The following is a 24,303-nucleotide window of genomic DNA, read 5'->3' on the forward strand; positions in this document are numbered from 1 at the left end:
GTGAACGGGTGGAGGCAGTTAATAGAGAGAGCAACACGCCAAGGAATCCAACAGAGACAACTGGCACTTGCTGGGAACACAGTCCCACCGAATACTGGAATCAGTATCTCCTGAAGAAGATCGCTGAATGTTCAGATCGTTGAGGTATGTCTCAGCTCTAACCCATTTGTTTCCATATCATCCTGTTTTTCACACATGAAAATATTTCAAAATCCAAAACTTCTGGTCTCAGGCATTTCGAATAAGGGATACTCAGCCTATACCACCAAAAATAAAAATGCCTCATGTAAACAAAAAAATGGTCAAGTAAAATAAAATGCTTTGTCTACAGCAAACCTAATTAGTGAAGAGATGGGCTAACCTCAGAGTGCATTCAAGTATGCAAGTACCTACATGAAAATACAAAGGCTTACATATTACATGTACCAATCTTTACATTTGGTGCCTTTGCCCTTTCCAAAATCACTTACCACTACCAATGTTCTTTACTGGTAATTAAGTAATTCCTTTAAACTATTATTTACAATAAAGCGATTTTCTATAACAGTGTTCACAAGTTATAACAATTCCCAAGCTTCACTGCTAACACAGGAATATGAAAACTGTTTGTATATAAAGAATATTTCTTACGTCCAAATTCATAAAGAATTCTTGATGAAAATACAAAAAGGATAATCTATTAACTGTGTCAATCATGGGGATTTCAAAAATCAATAGCCAGTATCCAAGATAATCTAATCCATATATATTGCATATCAGCCTGAGACATTGCCCTAGTACTCCTGACATAAGAAGAGTCGCCCTATATACATCTAATGCTCCTATCATTTTGCCAAAAGGTAAGACTAGCACTCACGGCACAAAAATTGAGTTACCTAGAATGGATGCGACGAGAGATTGTCTGACAAAATCGTTAAGACAAATATTTTAATAGATATATTGAGAAAAACTTATCAACAACAGCGGCAACTGTAACACTAGATGGTTAATGTGTAGCAGAGGGAAGTCAATGATAGCTTAAAAACTGCTAAGCGGAATTATATTTTCTTTTCTTTTTACAAGACAACCCAGTCGTGGGCCAATCAGGCCTCCTGTTGCCTGTCTTTCTCATGTAACCACACACTATTTCCACTTTTCAACCTTTCAATACTTACACGATCAAACCACATATTGTTGTCAAGCATTCCAACACATCCCTATCTATAGCCTATGCCTTGCAACCATATAACACTAATGAAACTACCATTCCTTCAAAACATTCCTAGGACATTCTCCCCCAACCTATGACTCGCTTTTGCTTCCATGGTCCCATTTGCCGTTAAGTTCACATTGATATCTAAAACACACTTAAATTCCTAAGCTTAAACTAAACACGAATGTATTGGTCCCGGGTCCCACAGCTGTAAATCACAAAATAATACGACAAATTCCAACACCAACTATTGAGCTACAAAGAAATGAGAGGGTAACATCATGTGATGCCATTCCTATACATATGGAAACATAATAATGACTCCTTGCACTGGTATAGTCACAGAAGGCCTCTTTGAACTCCCTGATTAGTATACTCAAGACATTGGAAAAGTGATGTAAAAAAATTGTTTCATAATTTCCATTTCTCTTTTTATAACCATCCTCTCAATATGTGAAGGCATTTCTTCCATTACAGGAATTCTTCAAAAAAAACTACCAGTGTAAAACAATCAGTGGTGGCTGCTGCTTTGCCAAGGCCCTGGACTCCCAATTCACAAGTTAAGACCTCCTCCTTTAGTACTCAAATGGTTTATACCACCTGGTTATTTTCACTTCAGTTTCATTACTATAGTGAAAATCATTCAGTTCAAGTGAAAAGAGCTCTGTTTGGCAGCTGAACTCCAAACAGACTAATCCACTGGACCGAATGTGACCAGTGAAATGAGGGCATAGTAAGTTTTTAAGTTTGACTTTTTCTTCAGTAACACATCTTGGTTTAAAGCAAGGTCTTAGAGGAAGGAAGGACAAGTCACACTATATTTTGATAAGTTGGTCACTTTTACCAGAACAATATATCCAAGCATCCAACCTTTCCCAGGTATGGAACAATTACATTCTCACAATTTTTTTTTATAATACATGATAAGTGAAATTGCAGAGTAAATCTATGGACAGCTCACTAAAACACAGCCAATGAAATAAACTTCTTGAAATGGACAAAGTGCATCTGGTAATAAAGGCTGATTAAAAGCTTTTCCACTGAAAACCACATGCGAAATTTATTTTTCAAACTAAATTCTTAACAGAAACAGAGGATGTTTTGTGTTGAGCGAGTGAGAAAGGTAGTGATGATGTAGTGACAGCATTGGAAGTGTTCTTACAGACTACTACTTTATATACCCTGGCTTACTCCTTCACAGTCTGTCCAGAGAATCACTCGAGGAGATGGTGAGTTTTATACATGTTGTATTAAGTTTAAATACATGATGAGATCGCGCGCACACACACACACTTCACACTTCATACATCTTGCATATTGGCATCAGTATTATGTATAACCACTTGGAACATAAGTTGAACAAGGCGCACAGAATATCAGGATTATTAACATCATTTGAGAGCAAATATTACATCACTATAATGATGACAATACAGTTATGTCCATTTCAAATGATGGAGCATAAATGGGAAGCTTCCACATGGCTACCTCACCAAAATGCAGAGGAAATCCTGTGGAACATTTCACATAACCATGTTACAATTAAGTTCGTGGATAGTCTACCACTGACAGGCAGCAAGACTGACATCCACACTTGGAACTTGAAATAATCTCATAATACACATTCATAACGTAGGCATAAATATTTTCCTTGCAACATAGATCAGCACCTAGAATCAGTGAGACAGACATCATCCCAATAAGCAATCTCAAGGTGCCCATTCACTGCCATCTGACAGTCGGAATTCCTGAGTTCCTGTGATGCTCACAATGGTTAATGTCTTACAGAATGCATTGAACATTTCAATGGGGGACAGAAAGAAAGTAATTCTATATCCCTGTGTACCTTGAGGTTTTATATATGGTAACACTGGTATACTTACTGCTCAAACAGCCCATAGTGAAGATCCCTCTACTACTGACACTTGCTTTTTCTTGCACCAAGTGGGTAGCCAAAGGTGGTACATCTAGCCCAAGAGACATTATGATAAAGTTGTCCGCATTCCTGATTTTCTAACCAGTCAAGCTTCATAAAGCACCGGTGTGTTTGCAGACACCAATCATTGCATCTAATTGCCTAGACACTTCACAAATTGAGGTTGCTACTTCTGCATGACCAGTCTTTAAAATTACATTATCAACAATATTTAAATGCAATCTGATAAAAAATTCTAGGTAAAGCTGCAGATGCACTACTGGACATCTGCCAGATGCCTCCACCTTCTATGTGCCACCCAACAGAAAAGTTTTTCAGCTTCGCATTACAGGTTGTTGGAAGTAAGTTTTAATCCTAATCAGACATAAAATGCATCAAGAAATAAATACCCTTCCCGAGATGACTTACATAACCAGCAAAATAAATTTTGACCCTATATATATATATATATATATATATATATATATATACACACGAATGTAATGAGCTCGGCACTTCGACAAGTAATCCAAATATACAGCAGAGGCAAACAATTTAAGAGGAGGAAGACGAGGAAAAAATTTACAATCAAGTAAGACTTCACACACTCACACATTATATATATATATATATATATATATATATATATATATATATATATATATATATATATATACATTACATATATTATAAATATAAATATATTTATATGGAAAACAAAAAAGAAAAAGGGAGGATTTCCAGCCCCCCTCTCCCCTCCCTTTTAGTCGCCTTTTACAAAACGCAGGAAATATGTGGGAAGTATCCCCCCCCCCCAAAAGAAGGAACAGAGAAGGGGGGCCAGGTGAGGATATTCCCTCTTTCATACTATTCGCCATTTCCCGCGTTAGCGAGGTAGCGTTATGATTATCCTCACTTGGCCCCCTCCTCTGTTCCTTTTTTTTTTCTTTCTCTTTGTGTGAGAGAGAGAGAAAGAGAGGACGACGAGGGGAGGATTTCCAGCTCCCCGCTCCCTCCCCTTTTAGTCACCTTCTACGACACGCAGGGAATACATGGGAAGTATTCTTTCTCACCTATCCCCAGGGATATATATATATATATATATATATATATATATATATATATATATATATATATATATATATATATATATATACATATATATATATATTTATTTATTTATTTTGCTTTGTCGCTGTCTCCCGCGTTAGCGAGGTAGCACAAGGAAACAGACGAAAGAATGGCCCAACCCACCCACATACACATGTATATACATACACGTCCACAAACGCAAATATACATACCTATACATCTCAATGTATACATATATATACACACAGACATATATACACATGTACATAATTCATACTGTCTGCCTTTATTCATTCCCATTATATATACTTATATGTATGTGGGTAAAGTAGACATTCCATGCAGGGGTAAAGTTATTTGTGAGGCCTAAAAATTATTTTTTCAGGTATATGTAAATATATAAATAAGTATTTATCCCTGGGGATAAGGGAGAAAGAATACTTCCCATGTATTCCCTGCGTGTCGTAGAAGGCGACTAAAAGGGGAGGGATATTCCCACAAAGGCCCAGTCCTCTGTTCTATATCAAAAATATGAAAAACCTTCAAATACTGTCACTCTGTAATACATATTGATGTATGGATTTTTATATTTGGTGCTGAAAATAAAACAAATCACAATCATCTCATGCATTAACAGTAGATATCCATGTGTGCGCATTATGTAAATAATGAATGAGAAACAGAATTTACATCAATTAACAAGGTTTACCTTCCAACTACTTTTATTCAAAACAAATGTTAAAAAAAGAATAATGTTTCGTTTCTTTAAGACTGCAGTGTATATTAAGAACTTGTTCTTCCAATGAAGCAAACAGAAATCATAACATGTATATATATATATATATATATCCCAGGCGATAGGGGAGAAAGAATACTTCCCATGTATTCCCTGCGTGTCGTAAAAGGCGACTAAAAGGGGAGGGAGTGGGGGCTGCAAATCCTCCCCTCCCATCTTTTTCTGTTTTCCAAAAGAAGGAACAGAGAAGGGAGCCAGGTGAGGATATTCCCTTTAAGGCTCAGTCCTCTGTTTTTAACGCTACCTCGCTAATGCGGGAAATAGCGAATATGTATGAAAAAAAAAATATAAATATATATATATATACATATATATATGAAACTAAGTTTGTATATTCCTGTAATGGCTGCAAATGACACACGAAAAACACAGGCAATAAATTAGTAAGGCTATCTTCCCTGCCAAATATCATGAGAATGGACACATAGCCTTTGGCTCTATTCCAATTACAATTGCATATAAGCATTATGCTTTATCCTCCACTTTATATATATATATATATATATATATATATATATATATATATATATATATATAATATAGTATAATATAATATATACATAAGAGGAGGTGAAATAAACTGACAATAGAGAGTTGCTACAAGGTAATAACATATTTAGTAATCTCGACAATTTTGCTTAGGGGGAAACTTGACTGTTTGTACCATTTCTGGGCAATTCAATCATACTGGCCGCACCATGTGTTACAAGGGATTTGATTTAAACATAAACTTTACAAAATAATGAAAACTACTAAGACAAAGATTCAAGCCACAAGAGGAATCAACAGTTTCTTGTATGAATTTGAGGTACAATGGAAGATAACAGAACCTCAAGTTTAAACTATAAGTGAACTTAAAACAGTGTTGGTACCTGAAACACAACCATACAATTAGTTACTGTCATCCTCCAATGACCTATTGATCTGTAAATGCTTTGATACTAAGTTAAGAGTTAACACCATATAACTGAACTTGCTGTAAATACGAGCTACAATACATTTTAAAATCAAATCAAGCCAATCATAGTCTCCTTCTTAACAACAATGATGTGTGGCCATTAATACATCATTCACAGCAAACATGCATCAATAAAGCCATGTGCTCGCATGCAGGGTTCAAAGCTATTTATTGGCCAAAGGTTGACTGACCACCTCTTTGTATCAGATCAACAATGAATGTAACTATGTCTTTTGAGGCTGGCTCTTTGTCTCAAACCTAAATTCTATAACGGTTATGTATTAAATTTTTCAAGCCATTTACTTGCCAAGCTTTACTGTCGGAGTTGGGCTATGCTTTATGCCCAGTGGCCAATAAGCAATTCGAGACGAGCACAACTATCTGCAATTACAATGGCAAATGGAAAATGTGGAAGCCATTACTTTGTAATAAAATCTTTACTATCCAACACTCAAGACAATCCAATTTCTGGTAGTGTAAATGCTTCTGTAACAAGAGCAATTCGAAGATAAAATTCACTTGAGATTGTGTACAGTACCATATATAACAAAGAATCAGGCTCAGGATACAGTTCACTGAGACACACCACCAGGCAGTCTGTCACTCACTCCCGTATACCAAGTTAACAATGTAATGTACTTCATAAAACCAAACCCTAATTTAGGGTTCCTACAAATATGGACATAATTCACTTCTGTACAAGTCCTGTCTCTTTGTTTCCACAAACATCAAGATCTGACACAAAATTGAGTCCAGCTGCAGGACACAGGCCATCCAAAGAAAAACACTCCCTAAACGACCAACTAGCAACACATTTATTGTCACACGTCTGCCTATATAGCAGTTATTCCTGTACATTAACACTTATACCACTGAATCACGAGTGTTAACACACTTCTTAGGTTCAATTTATCACTTGCATATCACCAATGGTCTGCGTGAAGACCCAGTGGTAAATGTTCCCTGACCTGTTATATATCCCCACAGATTTGTCTAAAATAGCGTCTGTCACTGGCACGCACTCACAACCTGGGTCACTGTGGGGATACATGGCAGGGGAAAGGATATTCCCCTGGGACAATCACTGTCCTTAAATGTTTCTTGTTTACACCTCTCTTTTTCTTTAAAGGGATCAAGTATGCTTTGACAACTACAAGTAACTTGTTCCTTAGGTCACAGCCAAAAAATGGGAGGTGCCAATAATGCAACCACAAGTTTGTTATATTCGACAACACTATCATGAACCAGAGTGGATGAAGGGCCACAATTTTCAGCTTGAAAGTGTAGGATCCTCACTAAAGCACCAGTGAGAACACCAGAGTTCAAGGAAAACTAAAATGTCCCATAAGAGTACTAGTCACATCTGTTTTGATTCAGCCGTAAGATAGACAAGCACTCAAATATACATATTAGGTGAATTAATCACAAAGTTCTGAGGGTGTCTTTCCAAATCTTCAATAATGTACAAGGTTATCATAGTCAAAAATAAACTCTCAACTGTACAAGTAAGCAGGATTGCCCCACATTTGGCACCGGTCACACACTCTCCAGTTGGGCAAATTGCATACGTCAAATAGCATTGTCATGTCATCACTATGTACACAAAATGGCAGACAGCGTAGGCACTGGAGAAGGATGATGCAGCCATGTACACTGCAGCAGCAGAACACTGGGCAACAAGTGGGGAGTATGATCACCAGGCTGGGGACACATCACATAAGCTGCACCACTTAGCAGCTGCCAGAGGACACCCCAACAATGCAGCAACATGCTCTAAATGTTGGTCTGTGTATAGGACAAGGCAGAGTCAGCCAGGGTGTTTGCCAAGTCTCATGATCCCTGGCTGCAGTCCCCTAGCCTGGTGGGCGGCCTCTGTCTCGGGTTGTCAGTCACTCTAATTAGCTTCATTTCGGTGACTTAGGTCTGGCAGAATCCCGGGGCCTAAATGCTGCAGTGCCCCTGTCATTACAAAATCGATTCTCCCGTGGCAGTCCATCCCTTCTCATAGGTTTGCCATCTCGATCACGGGAAATCAATACTCTATCTAAGGAATAAAAAACAAAAGTAAAACATACTTATTGTAGAATCACAAGAAACTATTGACATTTCATTAGAAAATAAAATATTGAGGAGAGAGATGATTTACCAAATCTTTAATACTCAGCAAAAAGTACTACAGTAAAATGGGAGAGAAGTACTAGAAATCCTCTTCTTTTCAAAAGTAGCAAAAGTGGGAGGTGGCAGAGCATAGATCTTTAGTTCCTAGAAAACCATGGTTCGGGTATTGGAGGCTTTTTGCTTGGACCAAGGATGAAATGATGGGAATCAAGCAAAATCTTTAGGTATTCTGGCTCCAGAAATCGCAAGGCTTTGTGATTACATTAAATTCAAAAGATGAATAAGATTTTAGAGGACAAGCGGAAGAGGTACTACTGATGCACAAGTTGTGGGAATGCGATAGGGAGTACAATGATATGAATGGATGGATGGATGGGGAGAGATGGGTGTTCTACTGGTGCTTATGCATCAGGCCATGAGAAGAAAGATCATGAGAGGCAAGTGTTCTGGGAGCAGCCAAGTGAGTGTGCCAGCAGCTTTGATAGAAGAGACCAGTATTAGTGATGGGTGATTTAAATCTGAAGGCGAGTAATGTGGCAGTTGAGGGTATAATTGGTGTACATGGGGTAAGTGTTGCGAATGGAAATGGTGAAGAGCTGGTGATTGGGAATACCTGGTTTAAAAAGAGAGATATACATAGTACACGTGAGTAGGAGAGATGGTCAAAGGGCATTACTGGATAGTGTTAATTGATAGGTGTGTAAAGGAGAGACTTTTGGATGTTATCATGCTGAGAGAGGCAGCTGGAGGGATGTCTCAAAACTATCTTGTGGAGGCGAAGGTGAGTTTTGTAGAGTTTTCAAAAAGGAGAAAACGTTGGGAAGAGAGTGGTGAGCGTAAGTGAGCTTGGAAAGGACACATATGTGAGGAAATACCAGGAGAGATTGAGTGTAGAATGGCAAAAGGTGAGAGCAAATGACGTGAGGGGAGTGGGTGAGGAATGGGATGTATTTAGGGAAGCAGTGAAGGCATGTGGTATGAGAAAGGTAGGAAGTGGGCTTATTAGAAAGGGTTGTGAGTGGTGGGATGAAGAAGGAAAGTTGTTAGTGAAAGAGAAAATAGTGGGGTTTGACCGATATAAGGAAGGAGTGCAAATGACTGGGAGATGTATAAAAGAAAGCAGCAGGAGATCAAGAGGAAGGTGCAAGGGTTGTAAAAGAGGGCAAACGAGAACTGGGGCGAGTGTGTCATTAAACTTTACGGAGTATAAAAAGATGCTTTGAGAGAGAGAGAGAGAGAGAGAGAGAGAGAGAGAGAGAGAGAGAGAGAGAGAGAGAGAGAGAGAGAGAGAGAGAGAGAGAGAGAGAGAGAGAGAGAGAGAGAGAGAGAGAGAGAGAGAGAGAGAGAGAGAGAGAGAGAGAGAGAGAGAGAGAGAGAGAGAGAGAGAGAGAGAGAGAGAGAGAGAGAGAGAGAGAGAGAGAGAGAGAGAGAGAGAGAGAGAGAGAGAGAGAGAGAGAGAGAGAGAGAGAGAGAGAGAGAGAGAGAGAGAGAGAGAGAGAGAGAGAGAGAGAGAGAGAGAGAGAGAGAGAGAGAGAGAGAGAGAGAGAGAGAGAGAGAGAGAGAGAGAGAGAGAGAGAGAGAGAGAGAGAGAGAGAGAGAGAGAGAGAGAGAGAGAGAGAGAGAGAGAGAGAGAGAGAGAGAGAGAGAGAGAGAGAGAGAGAGAGAGAGAGAGAGAGAGAGAGAGAGAGAGAGAGAGAGAGAGAGAGAGAGAGAGAGAGAGAGAGAGAGAGAGAGAGAGAGAGAGAGAGAGAGAGAGAGAGAGAGAGAGAGAGAGAGAGAGAGAGAGAGAGAGAGAGAGAGAGAGAGAGAGAGAGAGAGAGAGAGAGAGAGAGCAGGTGGTGATGGAGTGAGGAAATGGAATGAGTATCTTGAAGGTTTGTTGAATGTGTCTGATGACATAGCTGCAGATGTAGGGTGGTCAGGGTGGTGTGCAAAGCGACAGAGTCAGGGAGAATGGTTTGGTTAAGACAGAAAAGGTAGTGAAAGCAAAGGCAAAGGGGATAAAAATGAGTGTTCAAACTACAGACATAGGTTTGTTGAGTATTCCAGGGAAATTATATGGGAGGTTATTGAGAGGGTAAAGGCATGCACAGAGCATCAGATTGGGGAAGAGTAGTGTGGTTTCAGAAGTGGTAGAGGATGTGTGGATCAGGTGTTTGCTTTGAAGAATGCGTGCGAGAAATACTTAAAAAAGACAGATTTGTATGTAGCATTTATGGATCTGGAGAAGGAATATGATAGGGTTGATACAGAGATACTTTGTAGAAGTTAAGTTGCTAGAAGCAGGGAAAAGTTTTTACCAACGATGTAAGGCATATGTATGAGCAGGAAGAGAGGAGAGTGATTGGTTCCCAGTGAATGTCGGTCTGTGTGATGTACCCATGGCTGTTTAAATTGTTTATGGATGGGATATTTAGAAAGGTAAAAGCAACAGTTTTGGAGAGTGGGGAAGTATGCAGTCCGTTGGGGATAAGAGGGCCTGGAAAGTGAGTCAGTTGTTGTTCGCTGATGATACAGCTCTGGAGGCTGATTTGAGTGTGAAACTGCAGAAGTTGGTGACTAAGTTTGGAAAAGTATGTGAGTACATGTGAATAAGAGCACAGTTATTAGGTTCAGTAGGGTTGAGGGACAAGTTAATTCGGATGTAAGTTTGAAAGCAGAAAAATTGGAGAAAGTGAAGTGTTTCAGTTATCTGGGAGTGGACTTGCAGCAAATGGAACCACGGAACCGGAAGCGAGTCACAGGGTGGGGGAGGGGGCGAAGGTTCTGGGAGCAATAAATACTATGTAATAGGAAAGAACATTGTCTTGAAGAGCAAAAGTGGGCATGTTTGAAGGAATAGTAGTTTCAATAATGTTATGGGACTGTGAGGCATGGGCTCTAGGAAGGGTTGTATGGAGGAGGGTGGATGTGTTGGAAATGAAATGTTTGAGGACAATATGTGGTGTGGGGTGGTTTGATCAAGTAAGTCATGAAAGGGTAAGAGAGATGTGTGGAAAGAAAAATAGTGGTGGAGAGAGCAGAAGAGGGTGTGCTGAAATGGTTTGGACATACGGAGAGAATGAATGAAGAAAGACTAACAAAGAGGATATATGTGTCAGGTGGAGGGGGCAAGTGGGATACCTAATTGGAAGGGGAAATATGGAGTGAAAAAGTTTTTGAGCAATCAGGGCCTGAACATACAGGAGGGTGAGAGGCGTGCAAGAATGGAATGAATTGGTATATGGAGTCGACATGCTGTCAATGGACTGAACCAGGGTATGAGAAACATCTAGGGTAAACCATGGAAAGGTCTGTGGGGCCTGGATGTGGATAGGGGGTCATAGTTTCAGTGCATTACAGATGAAAGCTAAAGACTGGGGGTGAACAAATGCGTCTTATTTTTTTGCATTTTCCTGGTGCTACCTTGCCTTGGGTGTGTGTGTGTATTTCCTGTGAGGTGGGGTAGTGACAGGAATGGATGAAGACAAGCATGTATGAATGTGTACATGTGTATATAGATATAGGTCTGTGTGTGTGTATATATATATATATATATATATATATATATATATATATATATATATATATGTACATGAAAGCCGGCAAGGCAGCAGGTTTGGCTGGTATTGCAGTGGAATTTATTAAAAAAGGGGGTGACTGTATTGTTGACTGGTTGGTAAGGTTATTTAATGTATGTATGACTCATGGTGAGGTGCCTGAGGATTGGCGGAATGCGTGCATAGTCCCATTGTACAAAGGCAAAGGGGATAAGAGTGAGTGCTCAAATTACTGAGGTATAAGTTTGTTGAGTATTCCTGGTAAATTATATGGGAGGGTATTGATTGAGAGGGTGAAGGCATGTACAGAGCATCAGATTGGGGAAGAGCAGTATGGTTTCAGAAGTGGTAGAGGATGTGTGGATCAGGTTTTTGCTTTGAAGAATGTATGTGAGAAATACTTAGAAAAGCAAATGGATTTGTATGTAGCATTTATGGATCTGGAGAAGGCATATGATAGAGTTGATAGAGATGCTCTGTGGAAGGTATTAAGAATATATGGTGTGGGAGGAAAGTTGTTAGAAGCAGTGAAAAGTTTTTATCGAGGATGAAAGGCATGTGTACGTGTAGGAAGAGAGGAAAGTGATTGGTTCTCAGTGAATGTAGGTTTGCGGCAGGGGTGTGTGATGTCTCCATGGTTGTTTAATTTGTTTATGGATGGGGTTGTTAGGGAGGTAAATGCAAGAGTTTTGGAAAGAGGGGCAAGTATGAAGTCTGTTGGGGATGAGAGAGCTTGGGAAGTGAGTCAGTTCTTGTTCGCTGATGATACAGCGCTGGTGGCTGATTCATGTGAGAAACTGCAGAAGCTGGTGACTGAGTTTGGTAAAGTGTGTGGAAGAAGAAAGTTACGAGTAAATGTGAATAAGAGCAAGGTTATTAGGTACAGTAGGGTTGAGGGTCAAGTCAATTGGGAGGTGAGTTTGAATGGAGAAAAACTGGAGGAAGTGAAGTGTTTTAGATATCTGGGAGTGGATCTGGCAGCGGATGGAACCATGGAAGCGGAAGTGGATCATAGGGTGGGGGAGGGGGCGAAAATTCTGGGGGCCTTGAAGAATGTGTGGAAGTCGAGAACATTATCTCGGAAAGCAAAAATGGGTATGTTTGAAGGAATAGTGGTTCCAACAATGTTGTATGGTTGCGAGGCGTGGGCTATGGATAGAGTTGTGCGCAGGAGGATGGATGTGTTGGAAATGAGATGTTTGAGGACAATGTGTGGTGTGAGGTGGTTTGATCGAGTGAGTAACGTAAGGGTAAGAGAGATGTGTGGAAATAAAAAGAGCGTGGTTGAGAGAGCAGAAGAGGGTGTTTTGAAGTGGTTTGGGCACATGGAGAGAATGAGTGAGGAAAGATTGACCAAGAGGATATATGTGTCGGAGGTGGAGGGAACGAGGAGAAGAGGGAGGCCAAATTGGAGGTGGAAAGATGGAGTGAAAAAGATTTTGTGTGATCGGGGCCTGAACATGCAGGAGGGTGAAAGGAGGGCAAGGAATAGAGTGAATTGGAGCGATGTGGTATACCGGGGTTGACGTGCTGTCAGTGGATTGAATCAAGGCATGTGAAGCGTCTGGGGTAAACCATGGAAAGCTGTGTAGGTATGTATATTTGTGTGTGTGGACTTATGTATATACATGTGTGTGTGTGTGTGTGTGTGTGTGTGTGTGTGTGTGTGTGGGGGGGGGGGGGGGGGGGGGGGATTTCTTTCGTCTGTTTCCTTGCGCTACCTTGCAAACGCGGGAGACAGCGACAAAGTATATATATATATATATATATATATATATATATATATATATATATATATATATATATATATATATATATAAAAAAAAAAAAAAAAAACATATGTTGATATGTATTTACAAATTCATTTATTATACTTCTTCGCTGTCTCCCACATTAACAAGGTAGCGCAAAGAAACGGATGAAAAAATGGCCCAACCCACCCACATACACATGTATACCCATAAACGCCTACACACGCACATATACATACCTATGTTTCAACGTATACATACATATACATACAAAGACATATTCATATATACACATGTAATTATTCACACTTGTTGCATTTATTAATTCACGTTGCCAACCAACCACACATGGTGGCAGCCCCCCTCCCCCGTGCGCGCGCGAGGTAGCGCTAAGAAAAGACAACAAAGGCCACATTCATTCACACTCACTCTTGAGCTGCCATGTGTAACGCACCAAAACCACAGCTCCCTTCCCACATCTAGGCCCCACAAAACTTTCCATGGTTTACCCTAGACGCTTCATGTGCCCTGGCTCAATCCATTGACAGCATGTTGACCCCATTATACCACATCGTTCCAATTCACTCTATTCCTTGCATGCCTTTCACCCTCCTGTATGTTCAGGCCCTGATTGCTCAAAATCTTTTTCACTCCATTGTTCCACCTCTAATTTGGTCACCTGCTTCTTGTTCCCTCCACCTCTGACACATATATCATCTTTGTCAATCTTTCCTCACTCATTTTCTCCATATGACCAAACCATTTAAACACACCCTCTTCTGCTCTCTCAACCACACTCTTTTTTAGTGCCACACATCTCTCTTACCCCTTCATTATTTACTCGATCAAACCATCTCACATCACATGTTGTCCTAAAACATCTCATTTCCAACACATCCACCCTCCTCCGCAAAACCCTATCAATAACCCATGCCTCAACCATATAATACTCGAAACCACATAACACTGTTGGAACCACTATTCCTTCAAACATACCCATGCTCTCCAAGGTAACATTCTCGCCTTCCACTCATTTTTCAAAGCTCCTAGAACCTTCGTCCCCTCCCCATCCTGTGACTCACTTCTTCCATGTTTCCATCTGCTGCTAAATCCACTCACAGGTATCTAAAACACTTCACTTCCTCCAGTTTTTCTCCATTCAAACTTACCCCCCAATTGAAATGTCCCTCAACCCTTCTGAAACTAATAACCTTGCTCTCACTCACATTTACTCTCAGTTTTCTTTCACACACTTTACCAAACTCAGTCACCAGCTTCTGCAGTTTCTCACCTAAATGCCTCTGGCACTGTATCATCAGCAAACAACAATTGACTCACTTCCCAAGCCCTCTCATCCACAACAGACTGCATACTTGCCCCTCTCTCCAAAACTTTTGCATTCACCTCCCTAACAATCCCATCCATAAACAAATTAAACAACCATGGAGACATTACGCAACCCTGCCGCAAACCAACATTCACTGGGAACCAATCACTTTCCTCTATTCCTACTTGTACACATGCCTTACATCCTTGATAAAAACTTTTCACTGCTTCTAGCTACTTACCTCCCACACCATATACTTTTACTACCTTCCACAGAGCATCTCTATCAACTCAATATCATATGCCTTCTCCAGATCCATAAATGCTACATACAAATCCACTTGTTTTCCACATCTCTATCAACTCAATATCATATGCCTTCTCCAGATCCATAAATGCTACATACAAATCCATTTGTTTTCCTAAGTATTTCTCACATACATTCTTCAAAGCAAACACCTGATACACACATCCTTTACTACTTCTGAAACCACACTGCTCTTCCCCAATCTGATGCTCTGTAAATGCCTTCAACCTCTCAATCAATACCCTCCCATATAATTTCCCAGGAATACTCAATAAACTTATACCTCTATTATTTGAGCACTCACCTTTATCCCCTTTGCCTTTGTACAATGCCACTAAGCATGCATTCTGCCAATCCTCAGGCACTTCACCATGAGCCATATACTGAATATCCTCACCAACTAGTCAACACAGTCACCACCTTTTTTAATAAATTCCACTGCAATACCATCCAAACGCACCATCTTGCCTGCTTTCATCTTACACAAAGCTTTCATTACCTTTTCTCCATTCAACAAACCATTCTCTCTGACCCTCTCACTTCGCACATCACCTCGACCAAAACACCCTATATCTGCCCCTCTATCATCAAACAAATTCAACAAACCTTCAAAATATTCACTCCATCTCCTCACATCACCACTCCTTGTTATTACCTCCCCATTAGCCCCCTTTACCGATGTTCCCATTTGTTCTCTTGTCTTACGCACTTTATGTTGAAATTTTGAAGAATCATATTTGGCTACGGATTCGCTAAGGCCTCCAGCTGGTTGAAACTGCACTTATTTGTGCAATACAGTCATATCAGTAAAGTTTCCGAACTCTGAGGCTTTATGATATCCCCATTAAGATATAACATTTCAGCATTTTGAGGATATTAGAATTAATATCAGTATTTCAAACTTTAACACTGCCATCCATTAATAAGTACTAACCATGAAACTTAAATTGTGGCCTTGTGCTTAACCTTTGTTTCTTTATTTTCTCCTGTTCTTCCTTCTCTTTCAGTTCTGCTGCCAGCCTCTCCATCTGTTCCTTTGATGCCCAGGCCATCTTTGCCCAGCTGGTTTTGTGCTCCTTCATATATCATGTGGGGAAAAATAAAAACAGTAAGAAATAAAAGTATTATGTAACTATATGCTTTCAGAAAACTGTCAAACAAGGTAATGAGCAAAAACAGTTAAATAGAAAAATCTCCAATCTTACACATTTTGTTTTCATAATAATACTATTCGCCTATTTGCCAAAAAAATTGACACATCAAAATTCAAGAAAGATTAAAATTTCCCTAACGCCTGAAAATATAGGAACAAAAAGGGATGCTTAATAACAATCAACTTACCCCATCGTTGTTATTTAAAGGTTGTGAAGTCGTTACTTTGGTTTCATCAACACAACTTTCTTCACTAGGAGTTTTGGTGTCTGTCTTTTGTGGGCTGTAAAATGAAATGAATTTTTTTTTTTTGCTGGCAACTAAATACAATAGAAGATACCAACATTTGTGTACTATTATCTTGCACATCATTCAAAATGCAGAATTTTCCATACAGTCTTGTCAGCCAACAACTTTCATACTATATCTTCAACAAATACTGGGAAAAAAAAAAAAAAGAAAAAAAAAAAAAAAAAAAAAAAAAAAAAAAAAAAAAACGGGGGGGGGTGTGTGTGTGTGTGTGTGTCAAAACTTACATTTTCCTGTTGATATTGCTGAAATGTTAAGGAAATGTCAACGGCTTTCACAGAAAGGCCAAAGCCAACATTATCTTCAAAAATCAAACTGATGAGCTACACTACTACAGCTTTTAACCCTTACACTGCATCATCTGTCTGAAATGATGCACATCCAGTGGGTGGGGTAACGAGAACATGCATATGATAGTAAGAAAAGTATGTATGAAAGGAATGATGAGGCTGTGCTGGAATGGTTTGGGCATATGAAGCATATGAGTGAAGAGAGGAATATGGAAATATGGAAATGGAGGAAACCGAGGACAAGGTAGGAGGAATGAGTGATAGATCCTTTGAAAGTTCAGGGACTAAACATGCATGGGGGAGCTCAGTGTGCAAGGCACAGATACGGTTTACATAAGATGTGCTGTCAATGTCATTGGAATGTAGTGGTTTGGAGAAACCACAAAGAGGTCTGTGGGGAGCTCTAGTCTCAGTGCTTTATACAAAACAGCTAGCGAGTAGATGTGATTGAATGGGCCATTTCTTCATCTGTTCTTGGCATTACCTTGTGAAATGGTGACTTTGTATGACCACACACACACACACACACTTTTTTTTTTTTAGCTTGTTTGAAGTTTCCTGCATGAGTGAGGTAGTGCCATGAACAAATGAAGAAAAGGCCTTATTCATTCACATCCATTCTCTTGCTGTCCTGTGTAATGTACTGAAACCATAATCAGGACCAAAAGACCTTTCTGTGGTTCCCCAGTTGCTTACAAGTAAGACCTTGTTCAGTACAAAGACTGCACATCAACCCCTGTATCCACGGATCTCATGATCTATGCCAATTTAGAATGATGCATACATTTACTTTAAGCAGGTTTAAGTTAGAAATAATGTGATCATCATTAAGCAGGCAGCATGGTGGAGTGGCAATGCCTGTGCCATGTGAGAAGCATTGCATACACATGGTGTGGATACAACCTATAGTCAAGAAGTGCTATAGTATGCTGTAAACTAAATGCGTTTTCCCCTTAAATCATACCAACTAAGTGCCTTTTAAGTTCTCTTGTTACCAGACACTAAAAAACATAAAGCCATCGATTGTGGTTAAATGGAGGTGCTCAGACATTATACGAAGTGAACGAAAAGATGGTATAAATTGTTCCCTTCGTGAATCTACTTTATGGACTATTCATGACAGTGCAGAGAATATCACAAAGACTGCCAAAAAGGGAACATTAGTCAGGACATCTAAGACCTCATATTGCCGAGGGAACACTAATCAGTGCATCTAAGACCTTGGATCTATGCCAATTTAGAATGATGCATACATTAACTTTAAGCAGGTTTAAGTTAGAAATAATGTGACCATCATTAAGCAGGCAGCATGGTGGAGTGGCAATGCCTGTGCCATGTGAGAAGCATTGCATACACATGGTGTGGATACAACCTATAGTCAAGAAGTGCTATAGTATGCTGTAAACTAAATGCGTTTTCCCCTTAAATCATACCAACTAAGTGCCTTTTAAGTTCTCTTGTTACCAGACACTAAAAAACGTAAAGCCATCAATTGTGGTTAAATGGAGGTGCTCAGACATTATACGAAGTGAACGAAAAGATGGTATAAATTGTTCCCTTCGTGAATCTACTTTATGGACTATTCATGACAGTGCAGAGAATATCACAAAGACTGCCAAAAAGGGAACATTAGTCAGGACATCTAAGACCTCATATTGCCGAGGGAACACTAATCAGTGCATCTAAGACCTTGGATCTATGCCAATTTAGAATGATGCATACATTTACTTTAAGCAGGTTTAAGTTAGAAATAATGTGATCATCATTAAGCAGGCAGCATGGTGGAGTGGCAATGCCTGTGCCATGTGAGAAGCATTGCATACACATGGTGTGGATACAACCTATAGTCAAGAAGTGCTATAGTATGCTGTAAACTAAATGCGTTTTCCCCTTAAATCATACCAACTAAGTGCCTTTTAAGTTCTCTTGTTAGCAGACACTAAAAAACGTAAAGCCATCAATTGTGGTTAAATGGAGGTGCTCAGACATTATACAAAGTGAACGAAAAGATGGTATAAATTGTTCCCTTCGTGAATCTACTTTATGGACTATTCATGACAGTGCAGAGAATATCACAAAGACTGCCAAAAAGGGAACATTAGTCAGGACATCTAAGACCTCATATTGCCGAAGGAACACTAATCAGTGCATCTAAGACCTTGTATTGCCAAAGTTTAGACATGGTAGTGAATGGAACCATGAAAGCTGAAGCGAGTCAGGGTGGGAGAAGGGGCTAAAGTTCTAGGAGTTTTGAAGAATACGTGAATTGAGACACTGTTGTCTGAGATGGTAAAATTGAATATGTATGAAGGTACAGCAGTCCTAACAATATTATATGGATGTTATGCATAAGCTACAGGTAAGGCAGAGAAGGGAGGATGTGTTGGAACCAAAATGTTTGAGGAAATATGTGGTGTAAGGTGGTTTGATTAAGTAATGAAAGGGTATGAGAGCTGTGGTAATAACAAGGTGTGGTTGAAAAAGCTGAAGTGGGTATGCTTAAATGGTCAGGATGTCTGGAAAGAATGAGTGAGGAAAGGTTGGTAAAGAGGATACATGTGTCAGAAGTGGAAGGAACCAATAGAACAGGGACATCAAACGAGAAGAGATGGGATGATAGGGTGAAAAAGATGTTGAGCAATTGGGGCATGAGCATGCAGGAGGGTGAAACGTGTGCACTGGATGGAATGAAGTGGGAAGATGTGGTACAAAGAGGTCAACGTGCTGTCAATGGACTGAACAATGGCATGTGAAACACAAGGTATACCATGGAAAGGTATGAGGGGCCTGGTTGTGGATAGGAAGCTGTGGTTCCAGTGCATTGCACATGATAGCTAGAGAATGGATGTGAACAAATTCGGCCCTTTTTCATTTGCTCCTGGCATTACTTCACTAATGCACAAAACAATGATGAGGTATGGAAAAGAAATATATATATATGAAGACACATACCTGGAAGCTGACATGGCAGCAGAAGTGAATCATATGATGGTTAAGGGAGCATTTAGGAATGTGTGGAAAGATCATCTGGGAGGTTGAAAATGTGTGTTGAAATGCACAGTAAGCCTAACGATGTTATATATAGATGTGAGGCATGGGATATAAATGAGGATGTGTGGGAAATGAAATGTCTGAGGATAATATGTGGTGTGAGGTGGTTTAATTAAATAATTAATAAAAGATTAAGGGAGGGGTGTGGCAATAAGAAGTGTGAATGTGAGAGCTGAATAGGGTGTGCTAAAATGGTTTGGATATCTGTTTCGTCTGTTTCCTTGCGCTACCTCGCAAACGCGGGAGACAGCAAAAAAAAAAAAAAAAAAAAAAAAAAAAAAAAAAAAAAATCTGGAAATTGTGTGTGAAGAGGTTGACAGAGGTTGTGTGTTAGAAATGTTGGGGACAAGAAGGGAAGACCAATCAGAAGACAGAAACATGAAGTGAAACACATTTTGAGTGCTTCAAGCCTGAATATGTAGGAGGGTGAAAGGTGCTCATGAGATACAGTTGAGAGGAGTAATGTGGTGTACAGGGGGTGATTGATTGTTGATGAACTGAATGAGGTCATATGATGCAGCAGGCACAAAATCATGGAGAGGTCTGTGGGGCTAAAAAATGGATGCAAGCCAATGGTGTGTGTGAGAGAGAGAGAGAGAGAGAGAGAGAGAGAGAGAGAGAGAGAGAGAGAGAAGAGAGAGAGAGAGAGAGAAAGAGAGAAAGAAAGAGAGAGAAAGAAAGAGAAAGAGAGAAAGAAAGAGAAAGAGAGAAAGAAAGAGAAAGAGAGAAAGAAAGGAAAGAGAGAAAGAGAAAGAAAGAGAAAGAGAAAGAGAAAGAGAGAGGAGAAAGAGAAAAAGAAAGAGAAAGAGAAAAAGAGAAAGAGGAAAAAGAGAAAGAGGAAAAAGAGAAAGAAAGAGAGAAAGAGAAAGAATGAGAAAGAGAAAAAGAAAGAGAAAGCTATTCCTACATTGGCTCTCACTTTCATACTAACCCCTGACATTACCCTTAAGGCATTCCCAAACCATTCTTCCTCCTTTGAGATTTGTTTCCTTCAGATCTAGAAAATCCATGTTCCTATTCCTAAACCATTGTACCTATTTCTCCCTTCTTTTCATTTTGGGTATATCTAAACACATTGACACCCCAGCTTTAGCCTTTGAGGAGGATAGGCACTCTTTGCTTGGCTCCTCTTGTTTCATCTTTTATAATCAAAATACATGGAGAGGGTTTCTAACCCCCAAGTCCTGCCCTTTTAAGTCGCTTCCGACAACATGCAGAGAAAACTTAAGAAATATTTTCTCTATTATCCCTCACAATAGTAAAGAGTTTGCAAAAGCCTCAACCCAGCCCTTAACCAGTTACCCAACACTCCTGTACCATCTGTCTTGGTAAATCATAACTTTTGTAATAGCAAATTACAATGGCTTTTATGAGTACATACATAATCATTTATCAAACAATACGATATATTGTGCTGGCATACAACATATGCACATACACAACTCTGCCCAAAATCGAATAGCTCCAGCTCAACACAAAAAACAATTTGACTATATAATGCAACAGATAGGAGGAAACTATGTTCAGTACACTAACTAAAACCAAAACAAGAAATATCAACATCAATAGATTAAGGAGGATAATCTAATCAAAACATGATATGGTTGTCCTCTGCATCCAGATCCCTTTCCCTCTCCTGTCTCATTACTTGACACAACTTCACTACCACCATAACCATATAACTTTAATTTGATAGCAAGAATGTAATCTGTAGACATACAGTAAGTAACGGCATTCTTACACAGAGAAATCATTTCTTACGACTATTAAATGACAATGTAAAAAGGATGCTTCTGCACATTCACATCATTATACTCCGATATCAACAAACATATTTCTGCCAATTCTCACAAAAACCAACAGCTGCTGTACCAAGTATGAGTGCAAATCATATGAACTAACTTTATCTTACAGAAAATATTCCCAAGGAAAAAAATTTAGTCTTGATTTATGAGTTTCTATGGAGGGACAAACAAACACATTACGTAATTTTGCTAAAGAGTTTCACTTTCCTGGAATGCAAATCCAAAGTAGACAAGGGCCAACTTGCTATTCACACAATAAACATTCTACTACCACAACCCATCATACAGGTATTTGTTGTCTACAAAACTACTTACAACCCTGCCTAATCAGATTACAGTTGATTACCCAAAACTTTTAAACACGCTACCTATCTTTCACAGTGATTCGTTTCTTATTAAATCCTCATCCACTTACTTGAAACACCATAAGCACATCATCTGTCTAATCACCCTTTCACATGATCATTCTATCATATTACCATCTCGCTCAGATATTCACAGCTCTCAAGCACAGGAATTCTCCTAGCTTCAATCAAAAAGGAAAAGCTCTTCCAGTCATATCTTCGACAATGTAAAGAAATAACTTACTTAGGTGAGGGCGGGGGTGAAGTGTCTCCATTAACCAGATGTTGTGTCCTTACTTCCCGTGTGTCAGGTCTCTCCCACTGTTCACGGTTCATCTCACGATGTGAGCGTGACTCCTTGGGAACCTTGGTAATCCAACCATCAGCATCTACTTTGTCCTCCTTCCATGATCTTGGTGGAACAGGCCTATTTTCCTTTCCAGTACGAAGGTTGTTTTCTCTTACTAATCTGTAATCGCGATCCCTACCCACAGAACTTCTAACAACATCCCGCTGATGATCTCTCTGATAGTCTCTGGGATGGTCCCGTATATACTCTCGTCTGTCTCTTGGGCCTCCACTGGCACCTGGGCGTCGATCTTCTCGAGCTCCTCGCTGATCTCGAGGTACTATTCTCAAGTCAGGTTTATTACTACTACTGCTGCTGCTACTACTGACACTGGTGTTACCTAAGGTAGTTAGAGGTACTGAGGTGGGTGCTGCTGTACAAGTGGATAAACTATTAGGAGAAGCAGTACTTGGAGCTATGCTGGGAGCATCCAATGACATCGATGGCGATGTGGTCAATGTACAAGAGGCCTGACTAGTTTGGGGAGTAGCTGCTGTGAATGTTTGAACAGCTGGTACTGTGGGAGATGCAGTAACAGTTGTTGCAGGAGAAGGTGAATTACTACTGGTAGGTGTAGATGGTTCTTGGGCCAGTTCTTTATCACCAAGAGATGACTGGGATGTTGGTCGAGGTTTCGCTGTACCCTTCATCACATCGGAAAACCGCTGGGTGTCACCTCCCCAGGCTGACTGGAGAGGTTCAGACGGCCGCTTCTCCTCTGCCACAGGCACTGGCTCATCAGAACCTGCAGAATAACGCATAAATACTTAAAAAATTTACAGGTTACAAATACTGCTACGAAGCTACAAATGAAATACATCAAATGTGTAACATGCAATGGTGTAAGTGCAAACTTAAATACATCCAATCAAACATCTGTCTGGAGGGAAACACAACATCAGGGTAGGAAAATGAGGAAAACTGAGGAGGGGATTTGGCCTTACTGATTAAGGACAGTATTTATAGATGGACATCCCATTCAGGTTATTACACAAAGGTTTCAATAACTATTCATCTACCTGTATCTCTGATGCCCATTCCCCTTGAGAACTCCCAAGAAGACGGTGGCCTCAGCAAGCCGCCACTTATCCCTGTCCTTGCTTGCATGCCTCCCTTGCATAAACCATTCCACACACTCTTCCACCATTTCTCTCCTTCAAGTAGTCTTCTGCTCCATTTCCTCATCATATGTGGTCTTACTTTCATGACAACCCTTTAATCATACTATCATACACTCTCTTTGTAAATGGTGTGAAAAAATTGGAAACTGGTACTGCTAGTACAATTCGAGTCTATGAAGATCTTTCAAAAAGGACCATGGTGTGAAAAAATTGGAAACTGGTACTGCTAGTACAATTCGAGTCTATGAAGATCTTTCAAAAAGGACCAATCAGGATGGTGGTGACAGTAGTGAGAATCATTCCTTAGAAATGGGCAAGTTCTAATAATGAGAGATTTCAATGAAAGAAAACTGGGAGAACATTCTTTCTAATAAAGATAAGTTCTTATTGAGTGCATAAAAGAAAATTTGTGTATCCGCATGCTACTTGAAGATATCAAAATCATTACCGATATGACACACATTCATTACAGGGTCTTATCACTGCATACAGTACAACGGAAATCGTAAATTATTTTATTTTACTTGATTGCTGTCTCCCGCGTTAGGGAGGCAGCGCAGGGAAACAGATGAAGAATGGCCCAACCCACCCACATACACATGTATATACATAAATGTAGATACAGTACATCTGAAAAAGCACCAAAAAATTTTCATGGAGAACATAAACAGGGAAAAGAAGCTCCACAGATATAACTAATCACTGTTGTGGAAGGTCTTCCAAACGCTATACTAAAGGCCTTAGAACAGACACTTTTAGTTACACTGTATGTGCATAAGTGTGAACGTGCACATGCATGGGTGGTGGTAGTAGTAGCAGTAGAAAATAAAAGCTAACCAAAGGCTCTCTTCCCACCCTCCACCACATGCTGGTAGAAAAAGGGTAGAA

At 39.8% G+C, this 24,303-nt stretch overlaps 1 protein-coding gene across 9 annotated transcripts in view; it reads right to left on the reverse strand.

Moving 5' to 3' along the window:
• Positions 1–2,012: 2,012 nt before the first annotated feature.
• Larp4B (La-related protein 4B) overlaps positions 2,013–24,303 on the reverse strand; it is a 276,157-nt gene continuing 253,866 nt past the window's right edge. For all 9 annotated transcript variants that reach the window (XM_071666630.1, XM_071666631.1, XM_071666632.1 and 6 more), the window contains 4 exons: positions 22,190–23,039; positions 16,336–16,429; positions 15,929–16,070; positions 2,013–7,997 (listed from right to left, as the gene is read on the reverse strand). In XM_071666630.1, the coding sequence (XP_071522731.1) occupies positions 7,858–7,997; positions 15,929–16,070; positions 16,336–16,429; positions 22,190–23,039 (1,226 nt within the window). In that variant the 3' untranslated portion in view covers positions 2,013–7,857. The remainder of the gene's footprint in view (positions 7,998–15,928; positions 16,071–16,335; positions 16,430–22,189; positions 23,040–24,303) is intronic.

This window comes from Panulirus ornatus, chromosome 11 (genome assembly GCF_036320965.1).
Source record: "Panulirus ornatus isolate Po-2019 chromosome 11, ASM3632096v1, whole genome shotgun sequence".
Classification (NCBI taxonomy): Eukaryota; Metazoa; Arthropoda; class Malacostraca; order Decapoda; family Palinuridae; genus Panulirus; species Panulirus ornatus.